We start from the raw sequence: 18,430 nt of genomic DNA on the forward strand, positions 1-18,430 counted from the left end.
TTATTGCGGTTAGTTATAAGAAGGATAGCCAGTAAAAAAAAGAGCATCACATAGTAGTGCGAAGTACTACTACGAATGTACGCATTTTAATTTAAACAAACAAACAAACAATTCAGTGGCGCCATCGATGGAAAAACGACCAAGTTTGTAATGGAATGGTTTTGTATTTTTAACGCTAGATGACGTCACAGTATTTATCGTATAGTGGCGCCATCGGTAGGAAGAGTTTGTAGTAAAATTAGTTTCCATTCTTGACGCTAGATGGCGACAACAATGTAAGTGACACCATCTAGCGTTAGAAGTATAAACTATTCCTCAACAAACTTGAGCGTTTTCTCACCGATGGCGCCACTGATACTCGATCACTCGCCATCTAGCGGCTACAGTGTAAATTATTTTCACTACAAACTTGGGTGTTTCCCCACCGATGGTGCCACTCGCACAAAAACCAATTTTAATATAGGCTAATGAAACATAAAAAATTATGAACATATTGGTCTTGAAATAAATTCCAAATTCCATATATATGCATATTCTGTTAATCAGTTTGACGTTCTAATAATAGAAATAATTTTGAAATGCAAATAAGATTTAGTTTTTTTTATTGGTCACGACTCTTCTAGAAGTACAAACTGCTACGACTGGTTACGACACGATCCTTACTCTTATCTACGAATTTACTATCCATGTCAATTGAACTGAAATTAGTGCTTTAATCCACTAACTAGTGTTTATATCGAGTGTTTAAATAATGGCTTTGTTGACGAAAAAAGAGAACAGACAATCTTACGTACTAATGCCGGTACTCCTCAGTGCCTGTGCAATTCCAATTTCTATGCTTTTATGGATCATAAACGTGATATATTCGACTTTTCATCCGGATACTGCGGACCACTTCGAAGGTATGTTAATAAATTAATCTCAGTTTGTCTTTTGTTGTGTATTTGTTGTTCTGAATGAGTTGTTTTGATCCAGATAACCTTATTCTTTTTAGAGCATCTGGTGGTGTCACCATGGAGGTGGTTAGCTGCGGTCGTGATTCCTATTTTTATAGCGTTTTGGGGGTGGAGGAAGAAAAGTGTTAACATCAGCGGTGCTCTTCTTGGTAATAAATTGTTTTTTAAAATTTACGATGGAAGAGAATACAGATCACACGAAACTTGATTATATATTATAGACAAAGTATATATTACATAAAATCGAGTAGGATGATTGTTAGTCGTTGGTACAACTCAGATAAAATGATTGTTATGGCAGGCGTGCCTAAAGTAAGAAGTAAATTGCGAAACATTTACTAAAATATATTGTAATATTTAGAGAAGAGGTACGCAATTACTGTGTGCAGGTTTCGTTTGAGAGATCCTTGTATGTTTTAAAGAGGTCACTGAATGTTACGTTACAGGCATGTTCATGGGTTTTATTCTGACACTAACAAGTTACGCTCATCTGGCTTGTCTCTTCTCATTCTTTGTTACCTCTTCCAAGGCAACAAAATTTCGTTCCGACAGAAAGAAAAAGCTTGAATCCGATTTTAAGGAAGGTGGACAAAGGACCTGGATTCAAGTGTTGTGCAATGGGGGTATGGCGACGCAATTGGCGCTTCTGTATTTACTGGATGTAGGCTGCGGAGAACGACCTATCGATTTTGATAAGAATTATAGAGGTTCCTGGTTGTCTGTTGGAATTTTAGGTACATCAACAAGCGAACGATAATCTGTGTTTTAGTACACAGAGAAATTGTCGGGATACAAAAAATTATTCGGTAGAAAAACATTTAATGATTTTAATTTCTTGTAATTAGGAGCATTCGCGTGTTGTAACGGTGACACGTGGGCTTCCGAAATTGGAACGGTTGTCGGTAGTGGAGATCCTTTTCTAATTACTACGAGAAAAAGAGTACCGAGGGGTAAGTATATTAAAATTGTAATTTCAAAGGTTTCCGCGATATAATAACGTTCGTCTTGTTTACAGGAACAAATGGTGGTGTCTCTTGGGTGGGTCTATTAGTTTCCGCGCTCGGTGGTTTGACAGTCGGATTGTTTTATTACTTAACCATACTATACACTGTAGACACGGCTGTGATTCAACTAGCTGCACCGCAGTGGCCTATTATTGTTGTTGGAGGAATTGGAGGTTTCTTTGGTAGTGTCTTAGATTCTATTCTAGGAGCTACTTTACAGTATTCCGGTAAATTGTGTTTTTTTTTTCGTAAATCGGAAAATCCAGTTTGCATCGTACGATACATTTCATCAGGTGGTTTTCTATTATAGGAATCAATGATAACGGAGTTGTAGTAGAACATCCTGGGAAAGGGATAAAACATATTTGCGGTAGACAAATTTTGGACAATCACAGTGTCAATCTTTTATCGAGCGTCGTGGTCGCTCTGACTTTACCGAGGATAGCAAACTTAATTTGGCCTTAAGAAAATATGTTTAATTAAATACTTAATTAATTGAATACAATCTTTAATTAATTGAATATTTAATTAAATCTGTGTATTTATTTACATATTTAATTAAATGTATATTTATAAACATATGTACTTTTACTCCTGCGAATTTTATTAATATGACTCCGAGTGCTTGTAATAGTTTATTGATAGTTAAAGTAAGAAATTATTATTTAAATTATTTTTCATTATTTTTACAATATGTATTTTGTTAACATTGTAAGGGATGGAGGTATATAGGTATGTAGCATGTAACAAGAGACATTTATTTTTATCTTAACCGTCCATTTCGTACATGCCTTTTAATTTCGAGGTTCAAATATATTCTATGTTAAAAATAGGAAACAACAGTTTGTGTGAAAAGAACACAATCGGTGACCTTACGATTATGGATTATATTCCTAGTTTGATCTGTAAATCATTATGCATTAAAACTTCTTATAAATTTCGTTGTATGTTTAGCGATATTCATGTGTACAGTAAACATAAGCACGACGAATGTTTTCTACAAAATCACTATTTTTGTCACCGAATAAAAGCTGTATTCTTCCAGACAAGACTTACTGTAATCCTATTCTCCTTGAAGATGTAGTACCATCAGCGATGTAGCGATAAATAAATTCTGATGTTTAAAAACCTGTGTAGTGAAACAAAATTTATTTCGTACATCTTACATAAAAAGCTTGTGTTATCAGAAAAATAGCAACTTGGAACATTTATTTCGATAACTCAGAAATTACAATAGATCATACAGGTCATACAAGAACGATTGTTTTCCGCGTACATCGATTCCTTTACGTTGCGACATCCATTTTTGAAACACTGTATATCGTACCATGACCATGCGTGCATAAACTAAGAATCGTTGTATTCCTTAACTTATTTGTTAGTACGAAAGCTCTTTTATGTAAGTACCAATCCGCAGTCAATTAGTTATTAAATTATTTTCTTGGGGGTTGGTGTGCGTTTGGCGAAAGATTATTTAAATTAAATATTACAGAAAAAATATCGAAAATTCTTACGAGCTCAATTAAATATATCTTACAAAAACATCTTTAACAGCGATTAAATAAATATTTGTACAATAAACCTTTTTAAGAATCAACAAATTATACTTTGGTTTGGTAAAGTCTATATCTATCAATTTTGACAACGATCGTTAATATATAATTTAACAATGAAATATACATACACGGATAAACGGGGTAATATTTTTCATCATTTGTTTTTGGTTTGTTCTAACGCTACTTCAAAAATATTCGAGACTCCCAAGAATACGTTTCTCTAAATGAAAATTATATTAAATAGTTTCATTGTATCAATTCCTTAGCCTGTTAAAATGTTCAATTATATACAATTTATTTTAATATATTTGCGCTTAAGTTATCAACACTCATTCATCCTCAGATTAGGTCCTCTTTACACCCATTCACCTACAAGCAGACCCAACTTTTGATCCTCGCGATGTCATCCAACACAGACGACATCCAACTGGTTCACAGTGAGTTCAACAACTGTTCCTCTCACAGGCTTCACCATACTCAGAAAATGATCTTGCCCTATCGATCTCTTATTAGGTTCTTCCTACAGTCATCCTGCCTTCGTCAAACCCAATTTTAAATCTTGGACAATGTCTGACGTCTCGCAACCAGTTGTCGTCCATCTGGTTCACGGTGAGTTCACTGGTGTCACTGGAACTATCAACACTGTGTCTGCTCGTAGCTCTTGATGGAGTCCCTGGACCTGACCAACAGTCTGGAGTGATCGTTGAGATTATTGGCGACTCGACAAGCGGCGACAAGTTGCACGGCTTGCTGACTGTCGACGGGATTCACGTCCAGCTGTTCCGGAGCGGACGACTGATAGTCACACCTTCTCCTCTCCCGCCACCGGACCTGCGGTCGAGCGGATAAACTGAAACAGTCAACGTCCCACAATGGACTTGACTCGGGCACGTTGTCATTGGTACGACACGGACAACCTTTCTCTCGTTCTCACTCTCTCTACATTCGTTACTTGTTAGCAGTACTCATTCCCCGTTTCAAGACGTGTTAGGAGCTAGAGGCGACGTGTTAGTACAGATTAGTTGGACTTGCTCAGTCCGTATCGCACCATTGACCAGCCGTGCAGTCGTATCTCTACGTTTGCTCGCGTTGCGTGTTACAGAGATGGCCATAATCCTACTCAAATTATTCGAGACAGTTACTCGTGTACGGCTTTATTCGTTCGGTACGTGGATCGTAATTCGATCGTACAAGTTGTACCGCAATTTTTACCCAACAAGGTTTGCTTTCGTCTACTTAATACGAACCATGACCTTTTATTATCTTTTATTTGCTATTCGGAAATCTTTAAATAGACCAGAATTTTGCCCATCTCTGGCGTATTTGTATTTGTTGCGATGCTTGCGGAAATTCTGGAGACAAAACAGGTGTTGGATGAATTTATAAGTAATCCGTTGCAAGGTACTCTATTGAATCAGTAAAGAAAAAGGAATGTATGTGTAGCGAAATCCTTAAATCGTACCTTTAGCGTTATCAGCGGTATTGGCAAACATTTTCAACAGCATATTGGCTAGTCACATACAATGCGCGTTACCGTAAATCATTCATGCAGTACGAACAGAAACATTTTTGCCAAGTCATCCGGACATAATGGTGGGTTCGTTGCTTGGGTACCATTCTATCGACAGGAATCCATGGGCTTCGAAAATATATGAGATGATATCCATACTCTGCATTCGACGGAGCGAAAATGTGATCGAAACGAAGTGCTGCGTACAAAGGGATCTCTACGATTTCATAAGCATGAATTTCACGATTGAAGCGATGAATATGTTTTACAAATGCCTCGCGAGATGATCCTGTCGCTTTCAGTTTGTGTACAAAGTTATATAAAAATTCATCAAGTTATGGAAAATGTAATATAGGCCGAATTATAGGATTTTGTTATTTCTCCATTGCTCGAATCTTTAATTGGGATCGAGAACACGAACGATCTTCACATTTGCTGTCGTTAACGAAAGCAACGGAACGTTTACGCAGCCATGCGATCGTAAGCCGTGTTGAAGCTACGTGAATATTTATGAACGGGGATCGTGATAAAAGGAGGCAGACGCAGAACGAATGGAGGACGATATGAACGTGGAAACGATGTTTCATTAAGACGTTTTTCATTTCTATGGGAACCGTGAATTCTGTATGTCTTGTGAGTTTGCCGTACCGAGACCGTCGTGGCTGTGCAAGAATTGGCACGATTTCGCAGAAGAGCCGTGCCCTCCCATTTCCTCTTGAATTGCGCTATTACCTGGGGATGAGCGACGTTTTATTAATGAAAATGTTCCTGTTTCCCGCGTTTACGTTAATTCGAAACGCCACGAGGAGCGACGGGTACGTTTTCTTACCTCTCCGTTGCAGAAACAGAACAGAATGGCCACGCAGAGACCCTGCGGAACGAGAATCGATCGTTAATCGCGTGGATTACGCCAGCGGATGATTATTATATATTTTCTTTCCTTTACTTCGTGTAGCTATAGCGACGAACAAAGCTTCGAAGAGTATTTTAATCCAGTGAAAATTTTGTACATTTTGTATACAGAATCGTTACTTTTACTGTTACAAGTATTGTAGGAAATTTTCTATGAGTATTTTTGCTATAAAGGTCAGTATTTTTGCAGATGTCTCGAAGACTTGTTGAGTTAACTATAAAAATAGTTACTATCGAAAGTAAAGATAAGGAAATATACAAAGTATGATGCATCTTTCCACAGTCGGTACATTACACATAGTATAACATAAAAACTTCGAATACAATTGCGAACTTTAAACTTTGATACATATTCTATACAGTCATGGATCATGTATGTAAAACATTTCAGTAATAACGGAGTAAGTAAAAAACATGATAAATAAATTTTCTAACGTCACTATGCAACAGTAGCTGATATAAACAGAATGCGTTTTATGTTGCACGAAACTTATAGTAAATTCGGTAACCTGATTATGCAACGGTAGTTAATACAAGTAAAGTTTGGCGAAGGTTGTACTTAATTTTCTATGGAGAGTATTCACTCTCTGGTACTTTACCTGAAACGAGGCCGTTATGGCGGAGAGAACCTCGTAAAATTTTTCCCAAGGGTGGTCTTTTGGTGGTCTGAAGGGGATGACCAGATAGTGTAGACCCAAAAGAGGTACGAGAAGCAGCGTTGCTCTAGTGCAAAGTATAGAACCATCGAATTTATAACCATTTAAACGAATTAGACTTTGTATACGCATGTAAAACAAGATCGTCGTTTCTGTTAATTACCGAAATGCCTGTCGCATGGACCTGGAAGGTTGAGTGCCGATCGTGGGACCTGCCCTCAGCTTCATCAACAGCACCCTCACGATGTTGAAGAGAAACAGCAGGTTGAGAAGAGTGGAAACGCAGACGGGGTAAACAAGGACGTTCATGTAATTGCCTTCGTTGATCCAACACCTGCGATCATCGAGGCGTTTAATTAAACGATCGACTGTTATCGGACCATCGTCGTCGACTTCGAGAACGCCGCGAATCAACGAGACCGTCTTCGCTTTACAGAATCGTCCACGAATCGGTAACGTTTCCGTCGGCATCGCGTAAGCCAATAACTCACGGTTAGTTTTACAACAGCGAGACTGGACGGTGATATCCGCGACGCTCGTTAATTTACTGCGACAGAATCTCTTTGTTCATTAGTGATTTCGGTGACGCGGCTGTCCCCGGGGCAAGTGACGGTAACACAATTGCCTTGGTTTGGCTTCTGCGGTCCAGGCGCGTGCTGCTTTCACGGAACGCCGCGGTGATTACAGAATGCCCCGGGTATCACCGTCTGCACCGTCCGACTTGGATGCATCGCTCGGTACAGTACGAAATTAACGGTAGCCGGTCGCTTGGCATTACGCTCCGCTGGACGCTACGGTCGTGCGGTTCCTCTTCAATTCCACGCGTACCTGAACAGGACGACGCCACGCTTGCTGGTGACACTGACGTTACCAGCTACGGTGGCTCAACTATTTACGCGTATTTCAGGCGTACACGACCGATCAACAAACTCTGGAACGACTTGGAGGAGAGTTTCACGGTTTTTGGGGTTTTTGGGGTTAAAAATATTGGAGAACCGTCTGTTTTCACTGATCGCTACTAGTACGAGTGCCGACGCAAGTAGAAGCAGGGAGCATTGGTCAGACGCGTCAGAAGCATCGGTCAGTAGCTTTCCTAGAACGACGGGTCTTTATAGAAATAGTAATTTGGTCGATCGGTGAAACTGTGACGGTGTTTAAAAGGCCAAACGTTGAAGTTTTAGCGACTTCCAGGTTACTTACTGTTCAGTGTCCGCGGCGTTGTCACTTATCGCCCTCAGACTGGCGTAAATCGTGACGATCACTGCAGGTACCGGCCATCCAAGTGCCATCAGCCATTTTACTAGCTTGTGCTCGCTGGTAAACGCGCTAACGAGCAGGGTGTGAAGGTAAAAACCCTCGCACAACATCCAGGCGTAATTGGTGAGCAAAAAGTAGTGCAGCACGATATGCAAGAGGCGACACATCACCTGAAAATCGGAATACTGTCGTTCAGAAATATTTCAGTACGAGGAAGATAAAATATAGATACGTGAATAGTGTATTGTATACTCTTAGGGATAGTTTTTTTTTTTTTTTTTTTTTTTTTGTATTTAATTGTAACGTAGAAAATGTCTGATGCGGATGTTTATGCGTATTGATATTTTCACGGATTCAGTTTAAATGAAAGTACTTGATTATTGTCATTCTTTTTTTCTTAAATGTAACTATTTTGTTCAGTTGCGAGTATTCACGCTAAAACTAGAGAGGTCGATGTGTGGTGATCCATCATCGTATGTATTAACTTTGTATTACGATATATAATAATAGTCATAGCAATCGTGTTAACAGTTGAGCGATTGTTAGACCAAGTCTGAAGTGTATTTGTCAGTTTCCGTGTTAGTGTATTCCTTAATTTTTCAATTAGAAATAAAGAAACTGTCTACCGTAGAAGGTTAGAAAAATTCGCAGACAATGAATGCAAACAGGATAAAAACAACAGCATGAACAACGTGTGTATACTATGTATATGTGTATACAGGGTGATTGTAGAAGCTAGGACGTGCAAAAAATTGATGCAGGAAAACGCTGAATCCCTTAATTGGGGAGAGGGGAGGGGTGGGGGTGGGAGACCATCTTTTGAAGATATACTTTTTTGTGTTCTGGTGCAACGATGCAGGCGCAACGCACAGAAAGTATTCAAACGTTCTACCACTCCGGCGAACATTGTCTACCCGTTCCTTTACATTTTCGTTACATTTCAAAATATACTGCAGAAATACTCGAGCAATTAGTTCCTACTCGAACATCAATTGGAACATAGGGCTGCGAACGCAACCGTGCGACTTTAAAAACACATACCAGGAGATTGTACGAATGCATAGTGCACCGATTATGGCACGATAAACAAGAAAAATACGTATGTCGAGAAAAATGCAGCGTACGCAGAATGGCGTTTATTTATCGAAAAATAGCGCATGGTTCTATTTGATACAAGAGCGCGATCAGTTTGTGGAGATGCATATTGCGCATATTACCAATGTGCGATTGTCCTATAAATTGCACCAAAATAAAATATTACGTCATCAAAAGATTACAGAGTTCAGCTTCCACTCGCATCAATTTATCGTAATATTGTTGCAGAGGGAGTTAATTGCTCCTCCCTTCTATAATTACTTCCTGAGACTAGTTGCAATAATCACGTATGTGCTCTGAAATAAATTTCTCGCTCAAGGGGTATCCAGTGAGCGGAGTGTGAAGGTACGACGACGATGTCTTCGCACGTACCCCATTATTTAACAGTAAAACCGTGTTCGCGACGATGAACCTGTACCAGACCAGCCAGAGAGCGTTGTTCATAGCGAACGATGCGAACAGGTTCATATGAAGAGTGATCCTCGCGCACCTCAGGGAGCTGCATTCAAGAAAGAACAATGAACACACCGTCTAGTAGAAACGTTCGAGTATCGCGGGTAGAAAATAGGTGATAAACACTGCGAGGAGCACTGTAACGCGAAAGGTGGCGTTACGGTCGTTCCAGGTAATTTTAGTCCGATTATAACCGATAATGGAATCGAATCAGGCTTCGGATATGTACTAAAGGTAATAATAATTTCACGTCAAAGTCGCGCAGGGTTGTAGACGGTTAATTCGATCGCGCGTTTCTTTAACGTTCCCGGTAGAAACAGAAACTCGATGCTAGATTGTCACGAACTCACCGGAAATACGTGAGGATGCCCAACGACAATAGCAACGCTATCAACGATATCGCGTATCCAGCCTCGTAAATTCCATTGATCACCTGATGCCACTGAAATCAAAATCAATTTCACGGTTAGGCGAGTGATTAATTGTCGCGTGAGAAACGTTTACGCGTACAGATCGGAAATGTTAGTTGTTCTTATCCACGAGCTAACTCGTCGGTTGTATTTTATAAGGAAAGGTAAGGAACGATATGGAAGGAAAAATGGCAATTTTTCGCACTCGTTGGGAAAGCAACGTTTTCAGGTATAATAGAACGTCGATCGTTTCAGGAAATGGGAACTTCAAAGTTCTGTCGTAATCGAGACTCTTCATAATTTAGAGCAATGTTTTGGTTATTGAAAAATAAGTCTTGTGGTGAAAGCAAAAAACACAAATCGGAGTATCTAGAGAAGAAGAATACTTATTTCTTATAATAAAATTGTATTTTAGGAACAGTAGTTCTTCTCCAACAATTTATTGACAATTTTCCCTTCGACGTTGTACTTTTGAAAAATCGAAATCTTCTTTTGTAAAGAAGAGTTTCGTCGTACATATACATTTTTAACTTTAGCGACAACCGAAGGTGTGAAACGTAAATCAATTTTCAACAGCGATAAGATAGGAAATTATACAAAGCGTCGCGTGCAAGAGATAGAATAATATTTAGCAGCGTTATCAACAACAGCCATGTAAGCTACCTAGACTGTAATTGTTCGAGTAGCTTTCACCGATCGCAGACATTGTACGTACAAGTTTCCATCTCTGAAGATTGCATATGTCTCGAGTCGATGCATTATTCATCAGTTCTCGAATACATTCACGGGGTTACAACCTCCTCGAGGATGTTCGTACCATCGGGGAGCGCTCGTGATAAGAACTTCTCGATTCGGTCTATTACTCTGAAACTCGTTCAAGCTCCTGGAATACCAAACCTCGCAACTCCGTTTAAAATCAAGAGGAATAGAGACAAGTGGTGTTCTGATTTTGAAAATGACGAGAAAAACTGAATTACCAGGTGTAGAGATCAAGTTTGTAGTTTTCGAAGGATTACCATTTAATTATTAAAGAGAAAACCAATGAAATTTTAATTTTCCCTCAGACACAAAACGTCCAAGTATTTTCTGTGCTTCGTTACTACGATGGACGATACTTCAATGTAATAGAATAGCGAGTAAATATTTCTATTTATGCTAAAGTTATGGATAATTAATTGTACAAAAGCAGAGAATTAATTTCTATACCTTGTATGTACAAACAATTTTCGTAGTCCTTATTCAATCGCATTTTCGTAAATGATCACAGCCAAAGAATGATCGTAATAGGTCCATATAAAATTGCAATAAAAATAATTTAACGAAAGAAAATCGTAAAGGCTCTTTTGGAAATCTCGTATTCCCATTGCAACAATTTGTGACTCTTTCACGAGACGTTCTCGATTCGATTTCAGCCGAAACGCTGGAAACCATCGTTTGGACAATAACGAACTTGGACTATGGCATAATGGAATGCAGGACCCCCTCCTCCCCGAAGAACAATCGCATTAAAACAGGCGCGGAAGTTGCGTCGCAGTTGCAACTACTGCATAGTTAGATGAACTTTGCACCAACTTCCGCGGCGTCCAATTACATTCACCGTCCCTTTGTCCAGCGGAAATTTCATTGAACCCTCTGCCAAGTGGAACGAGCGACACTCTTCGTCTGTTTCGTCCAGCTACGGATGATTCATCGAAGTTTCGCGGAAAGTTTTGTCGCGCGAGCCGATTTCACGCTGGTAATTTCGTTGAATGAAGATCGATCCGTGGATGCACTCGGAACAGGAAGGATTTATTACGAAGCTAACGAAGCCTTCGGGTTCGAGATCCACGCGTAGATTTATTTCTTGATTTTTTTAAATTTCTATTTAGTAGAAATATTCCGTCTCTTTATTTTTCGTTCCGATTTTATTTTGAAACCTGATAGAGGATTTATTGATCCGCATGGTATCGGCAACAATTCCACGTGAAATCGTGGTTTTAAATTGTTCACCACTTATTCGTTCACGTATCTCCCGCACGTTCTCATTTATGCGCCACTAAGGGAACTTCGGTCATATTTTTTGCATAAAATGTAATTGAATGTTACTTTTAACGGTCGAGCTATGATACTTTTATGGAAACACGGAAAAACGAAGGTGGAGAATTGTTAGTTCAATAACTCGGAAGGAAACGGTACGAGGATACCGTGCAGGTTCCCTGTCCTCCATAAAGAAATGGATATCGTCGTTCGTGAACATTTCAGAACACGGTGGGGCATATACACCAACGCTAAAAAAATTTGTGACGCGTGTTGGCGCAAATTGGCACGGCGCGGAGGACATTTTCCTAATTTTATTGACCCTCTCCAACGACATCCGTCTGCTAAAACTATTGTTAGCTCATTCATATATTTAAGCAGAGATTAATTCAAAGTTCCGACGATTGTGAAATCGAATGGAAATATGATCGAGTATAGACGATAAACTTTCACTAACATCAGATTAATGTTGTTCGAAAAATCACAGAGAAATAAAATGTAATAATTATAATTTAAATTGAATTGGAATTGTGTACTAACTTATTAGCTTCTTACGCTATATCATATTTTCACATAAAAAAATAAAGTGAGTACTTTGAAACTGATACACGTTCCAGTAACATTTTTAAATTATTCTAAATTTGCCATTAAAAATTTTCCTGCAAACCATAAAACCTATAAAAATGGCAAATGTTAACATTGTACATAAACCGTCGAATGATTGCAACAAACGGGAAAAGTAATACCAGTTATAAAAAAGGAATGTTAGGAGTATAAACGTTGGAATCTCACAATCTTCAGTCGCGAAACAAGGGAATTTCCACGGTAATACTATCGCGCGAGCTCCCAGTTTTATTTTCACTGGAATTGTTACTTGTTCCTGCCTCTGGTCGTAGCTTCGACGATTGTATTGCATATTAAAATACTTTCGGAACCGGCGTAACCTGAAATAGAGGCAGGGGGGAGAGGGGGTAAAAAGACTTCGCAGGAGAAAGAAGTAGATTTTTAATTAGCATTTATTAATTCCGGGCCGCTGCTCGCGAATAACCATGAAATAAAAGTAAACGGGGTTGAACCAGGCATTACTGGATTAAAAAGGAGATCGTTTTTTATAAATTTCATTCATTAGCGGACTCGAACAATAAGGTACGCGTTAATCGTGATCATTTGTAATTCCATACAGAAAATCAGATTTTACAGTATTCGTTTAATGAGATTCGGGTTTCATCGGTTATTCTGATTAACGTTTGCGCAATACAAATATTACATCAGGCTACGATGATATTTGCCCAATATAAATATCGTAGAAATTTATACTAATATTTGCCTAAATTTTGTACGAATTTCGTTTGCAATGGAATAAAAGAATTAACGAAGCAAATATTTTTGAACAAACACATGTTATCTACAGGCTATCCTAGTCTCACTTTAACCTAAATTTCTATTTCTATCCTTCAATCTTTCTCCAACGAAAAATTGATTCGCCGAGCGATTCCTTTACTCCCACTGGGAAATTTGAAAAGGACGAGGGGTTCCTTTCATCCGTCCGCTGTTTTTACATATTTATTATACCTTCTTATTTCATCCTGGCAGTTTCCATCCAGTCCCTGGCCTCCTGTTTTATTCTATTGTATGCTCTCCATTTATTACGAAATGTATGCGCGTACATACTGCTGTTCCAAAGTGTGGTGCATACTTTCAAAATAAACTAACGCTTGCATACGAGAATGTTTACTCGGGGTGAAAATTATAGGTATACGAAATAATCTGCCATGGTAGAGCTTAGTAAATTATGAGTTGCAATTTGCCAGGGGGGCGATTAAAATTCCAGAGTAAAATGTTTAGGTGGATATTAAAGTACACGCAACAACGAGAAATGTAATAATTTTGTTTTTTTTTACGAATATAAATACGGCACTCTACTTTTCTATTCTATTCGTATAATTTTTGATGGATTAATTAATTCAATGTCTTTTCTTAACGAACGAGCAAAATTATTACGAGGCCTTGTTCGATATACTTACATTGAGGTCTTTCATGTCTACGCATGTCGTGTAATTGCTCCAGACTTGATCGGACGCCGGATGGCGAAACCAGGTACCGTTCGACTCGCAATGTTTGTGCGCCATCACTGAAACAAACAAATCGAAGCCTGTCAATAATTTATTACAGAACGACGGTTAATACGCTTTTCCTATTTCCTACAACACGGAGAGACTACGGTGCAAAATGTACGGTGTCGGCGAACTGGAAGGCCAACCAGTATCGTAGATCACGGTACGCTTTTGCAATAAACGTCGAACGTCAGGGAGTTTCTCAACAGCGGCGCGACGAGCACCGAAAATTGGAAACTTTTTCTGCGCCGGTGTACGTTGGAAAGTTCCCGGGGAAAAAGTACATAGAAAAAAGTACACGTGAAACATTAACGCGTACCAACGCGATTTACAAGTACAGCCGCGACTGAGGTTTCCTATTTTTCCTTCAACTATTCGAGCCTATGGCGAAGTCGCCGACTGCGTGCCATTCGAGAGGAACTCTAATGTTTACCGTTGGCGCAGACTTCATTCAAACGAGTGTCTTTCATTTCAGCCGAGTCTTTTGTATTTTTCACGTACAGAGTGATTTTAGCAGGTATAGTTTCTCAATAAAACGTACAGAGAGTATCGAATAAAATTCGTTTACATGGGAATTCGAGGAAAAGAATTTGTTTGAAACGTATCGGTATCGGTTGCGAATATATTAAGTAGACTGTGGATATTTATGCTCATATTTCTGACAATAAGTTAAATCAATTATTAACGATACTCGCGACCGTAATGAGATCTTTACACATAAAAAGTGGATGCACGTTCTCCTCGTTATCTCATTCTGTGTAGAAATTTAACGGAAAACGGTCTGACGTACAAAAAGTGACACTTGCAAGAATCAGGAAGCAAAGCTTCCTTTAGCCCTTCACGGTGTTACGCCGAGCCTCGATCGACAGAATTCTACCGAAATAAGCAAATCTGGACAGGAAAGGGTTAAGCTTCGGCAGATATACGTTAGATCCGCCTCTGGACGTGGACGTTGGAATCGTAAAGCAGCTTTCCACGTGACTTTCCCGATAATTCCGCGGAAACACATAAATCTCGAGCATGGGACGCGACGACGCGCGTACCTGACATGCGAGCGCGACTTTCCATGTGTTCTTGTCCCTTTCGCGTAGACAATTATTCGGTGAATACGTCTGGGAGACAAAAGTCCCGGCGAACAATGGGATTTTCGTTGCAGCCAGCCGCGCACGTTTTGTCTTCGCAGCCAGATGACATCTGATAATACCAGTCGACAGTCGAAATTTCCAAATTTCGAGCATCCATTAATAATTGGCAAAACGTTTAATATGTCTATATTTCTTTTGCTAATTAGTCTCGAATAAATAATTTATGTTTCTATGAGTATTGTTGTATTACCTATTCTACTTTTAATAACGCGTGATTTACTAAATAAATACTTTTAATATCTAAACAATATTATTTCATCTTTTCCCTAAAACAGTTAAGGGATTTGATCAAATTATACAATTTCATCTTTTCACTAAAACAGTTGAGAGATTTGATCAAATCACTTTCTTTAGGGAAATGACCTCACAGAGTTGTTATTTTAACATCTCCCGTGAATTGATCATCCACCTCGGGGATTTGATCAAATCTCTGTTTTTATCATTTCCCTGCGACATATACATTTTACATACCTTTTAATTCCAATTTTTTATACCTTCGATATTGCGTTACTTTAAGTATAATGCTCTTGAATAAAAAAAAAAAAAAGAAAAAAAACACGAGAAAGAATTCATGGACCACCCTATGTAGTATACCACCATTCTCCTCGAATACGCCGAGGACGCGCAGCATCCATCAGCGTCACAGCAGCGAATAAAGTTAAGGAACGTAAAATCTTTTGGTGGTTAGAGCCCCCGAAAAGCATTTGGAAAACGGCTTTTACAGGTACTTACTCGAAAAAGCAAGAGTAACCACGTTTCGCGACATCAAGGCTCGACTGTTCCCTTAATCCCTTGGCATTAGATTTTCAAACTCAGCCGACGTGATTCATTGTCATACTACGGAGATTACATTATCTCGAGTACTACGCTAACGATGTTTAGTTACTCGCGATGAAATTCGCAAAAAATTTTAGAATTCTTGCCCGCGGTCTACCTTTCAGGTGAACTTTTTCGAATTTTCGGTTATTCTAGCTGGAACGGCCCTTTTTCTCCAATAAACATTTTCACTCAGGGAACTTTATTTTCCGCCGAAAAAAAGGATCGCTTTCCTTTTTGCTCGCGAACGAAGGCTAGCTCGAACCATTAAAGCTGGAACGTTTGTCGAAGGCAACGCGATATACCCGTTCCCATTTCAAAGGACGACACAGAAAAGAAATGATTGACGCATTGAGACCAGCGACCTAAACGTCTTCCTCTGTAGAATATCGAGAGAAAAAACGTACGATTCATCTAGCCATATATTAACGAGCTGTAAAGCGGGACAATTCTCTTTCTCAGATGTGCAGTTATATAATAATAATATAGTACGTGTAATATAGCTAATATACGATAATATACATATAAATACATACAACATGTTTCAAAAATGTTTGACAAACCGAAATGTTCGAATTCCTCGTGCAAAGAGAAACCGAAAAGTCCATTTGCAATCCAAAGTTTCGTTTTCGAGATACAATGAAACTTGTTGCACTCAGAACCGACAGAACCATCCGATAGACCTAATAATATATATGATTTGGGAATAATAATGATATGCCATATTATCAAGGTACACTAAATCTGCGTGCTTATACTCGCGAGATACATAAAATCTACATGATATTAAATTTACAAGATAAACCAACTGTACGAGGTATACCGAATGTTCGAAACATAGTAAACGTCCTAGATAAACCGAACGTGCAAGGTACACTAAAAGTTTTGAGGCATCGTAACACTACGCGACACTATCTATACCCTCTACCTAGTTCGGAGAATTAACGCAAAGCGGGAACAGATTGATCGACAAATGAAGTTGCTCGGTGGTCAATTATGCAGGTCCAGGAGTTAAGTTTGAGGATCGCGGAGTTTGAAACTCTTCGGGTACTCGAGCAACTTGCGTCTCTCTTGAAATCAATAGAGGCTCGTCAGGAAGTACATACTGCACATTGGAGGGGCCAAAGGAACAAGTAACAGCTGCTCGAATATCCAACAATCCCTTCAAGGTCGATCCGCGATTCTTATGGGGATTCATCTATCTATCTTTTTTTTTTATTTTTTTTTTTTAATTGGTGGAGGAGACTTTGAATACTCAACGATCCTAGGATCCTAGATCATGTTCAAAGACGTCACAGTCGAGCAAGTGTCCACCTTCATGTGGCTTCCGCCATGAGTACCTCTGAAGAAAATCCATCGAAACATGTTCATCAACATTTCTAATTCAATAAAATGGTGACAGAATCGCAATATCACGCCAATGTGAATATTTCTACAATAAATTTGGGAGCAAGAATTATTGTTATAATGCCTCGCCAAGCAGCAGATTAGTATTAATCGATGTACTGGAAATCTATACGCCGAGGCATCTCGGCTTTCAATTAGGTCTACGATTAATAAAACAGGAGACGTGATTTAAAGCGCGACAAAGTAAAAACGGGGATTATAAAAATAATATGTCAGGGAGGGGTCTCGCATACGACGATAAAGTAATGAAACAAACCATGGAGCGCATTTTTCATTATGAAATACGTTTGGGGGGGGGGGTCTGGTTATGGTAGCAAAATAATTAGACGACGAAAAAACCTGATACATATCCTCTTTGTGTACAGTAGATCGCAAAAGTATTCGTTCCCGTTCGTATATATTTCGATGGCTTGATAAACTGTCGGAACAAATATTAAAATGCAGAACCAGACGGTAAATTCTTGGGGAAAAAGAAATATTTACAGACGTAGCAAGAAGAAACGAGTCACATGTAAAGCATTAAATGAATTCATAAGAATATTCCCTCGTCAATCATTTTACTTTCATCGTCCAAAAATATTTCTAGAGGATATATTTCAAATACCGCGTAAAAATATTTTACTTCGCGCTGCACGTTATCAAAATAAATGTAATCCTATTTGTCACAATTTCTCTTCCCATCTAAAACATTTGTACGACTAGGTACTATTTGTTACATCAAGATAGCATGTGAAGTGTTTTTCGAACTGAAAATTTTACTCGGTTTTTGTTTAAATACGATGAAAGCTTCCATCGCTGGGAAAAGTCTCCCCATCGCGGCGAAGTAGAATAGAAATTTAAAAAAAAAAAAAAAAGTAGAACGATTGAGGAGACTACAATCGACCATTCTCAAAGCTTCTTAGCCTGTTTGCCGATCAAACACATTAATGCACGCGCGCACGCATTTCCCGAGGATTTCCCCGCAAATATTCAGCGGATTTTCAAACGGAACAGAATACTTGAATCCTCTCATCCCGACCATTTTCTGCTCTAGAAGCATTTTAAGCTACTGGATGGACGATTGTTTCATTTCAACACTCGTCGAAGTTAAATTACTGAACAGCAAAGTCAATACATAACCGAA

The 18,430-nt window shown here is 38.9% G+C and overlaps 2 protein-coding genes across 14 annotated transcripts in view; one reads left to right on the top strand and one right to left on the bottom strand.

Moving 5' to 3' along the window:
- Window positions 1-135: 135 nt before the first annotated feature.
- LOC128887134 (transmembrane protein 19) lies at window positions 136-3,928 on the top strand. Its single transcript, XM_054142664.1, has 6 exons — window positions 136-902; window positions 995-1,105; window positions 1,403-1,690; window positions 1,802-1,906; window positions 1,972-2,187; window positions 2,271-3,928. Exons 1-6 carry the CDS (start codon window positions 752-754, stop codon window positions 2,423-2,425), a joined length of 1,026 nt encoding a protein of 341 aa, XP_053998639.1. The 5' UTR covers window positions 136-751; the 3' UTR covers window positions 2,426-3,928.
- A 114-nt stretch (window positions 3,929-4,042) lies between these two features.
- The window catches only part of LOC128887126 (calcitonin gene-related peptide type 1 receptor-like), a 121,364-nt gene continuing 106,976 nt past the window's right edge, over window positions 4,043-18,430 (bottom strand). For 12 of the 13 annotated variants that reach the window (XM_054142647.1, XM_054142637.1, XM_054142648.1 and 9 more), the window contains 9 exons: window positions 13,850-13,956; window positions 9,750-9,841; window positions 9,319-9,445; window positions 7,795-8,021; window positions 6,758-6,928; window positions 6,538-6,661; window positions 5,856-5,897; window positions 5,675-5,758; window positions 4,043-4,366 (listed from right to left, as the gene is read on the bottom strand). In XM_054142647.1, coding sequence (XP_053998622.1) covers window positions 4,319-4,366; window positions 5,675-5,758; window positions 5,856-5,897; window positions 6,538-6,661; window positions 6,758-6,928; window positions 7,795-8,021; window positions 9,319-9,445; window positions 9,750-9,841; window positions 13,850-13,956 — 1,022 coding nt within the window. In that variant the 3' untranslated portion in view covers window positions 4,043-4,318. Of the gene's footprint in view, window positions 4,367-5,674; window positions 5,759-5,855; window positions 5,898-6,307; window positions 6,448-6,497; window positions 6,662-6,757; window positions 6,929-7,794; window positions 8,022-9,318; window positions 9,446-9,749; window positions 9,842-13,849; window positions 13,957-18,430 lie in introns of those variants that run through there. The other variant, XM_054142646.1, reaches the window with a different exon arrangement.

The sequence above is a fragment of the Hylaeus anthracinus genome, unplaced genomic scaffold (genome assembly GCF_026225885.1).
Source record: "Hylaeus anthracinus isolate JK02 unplaced genomic scaffold, UHH_iyHylAnth1.0_haploid 11985, whole genome shotgun sequence".
In the NCBI taxonomy this organism is placed as follows: Eukaryota; Metazoa; Arthropoda; class Insecta; order Hymenoptera; family Colletidae; genus Hylaeus; species Hylaeus anthracinus.

Coding starts and splice junctions, on each gene's coding strand:
- LOC128887134 (XM_054142664.1), top strand. CDS start 752: ATGGCTTTGTTGACGAAAAAAGAGAACAGACAATCTTACGTACTAATG. Junction 1,106..1,402: donor CATCAGCGGTGCTCTTCTTG/GTAATAAATTGT, acceptor GTTACGTTACAG/GCATGTTCATGGGTTTTATT. Junction 1,907..1,971: donor GAGAAAAAGAGTACCGAGGG/GTAAGTATATTA, acceptor TCTTGTTTACAG/GAACAAATGGTGGTGTCTCT.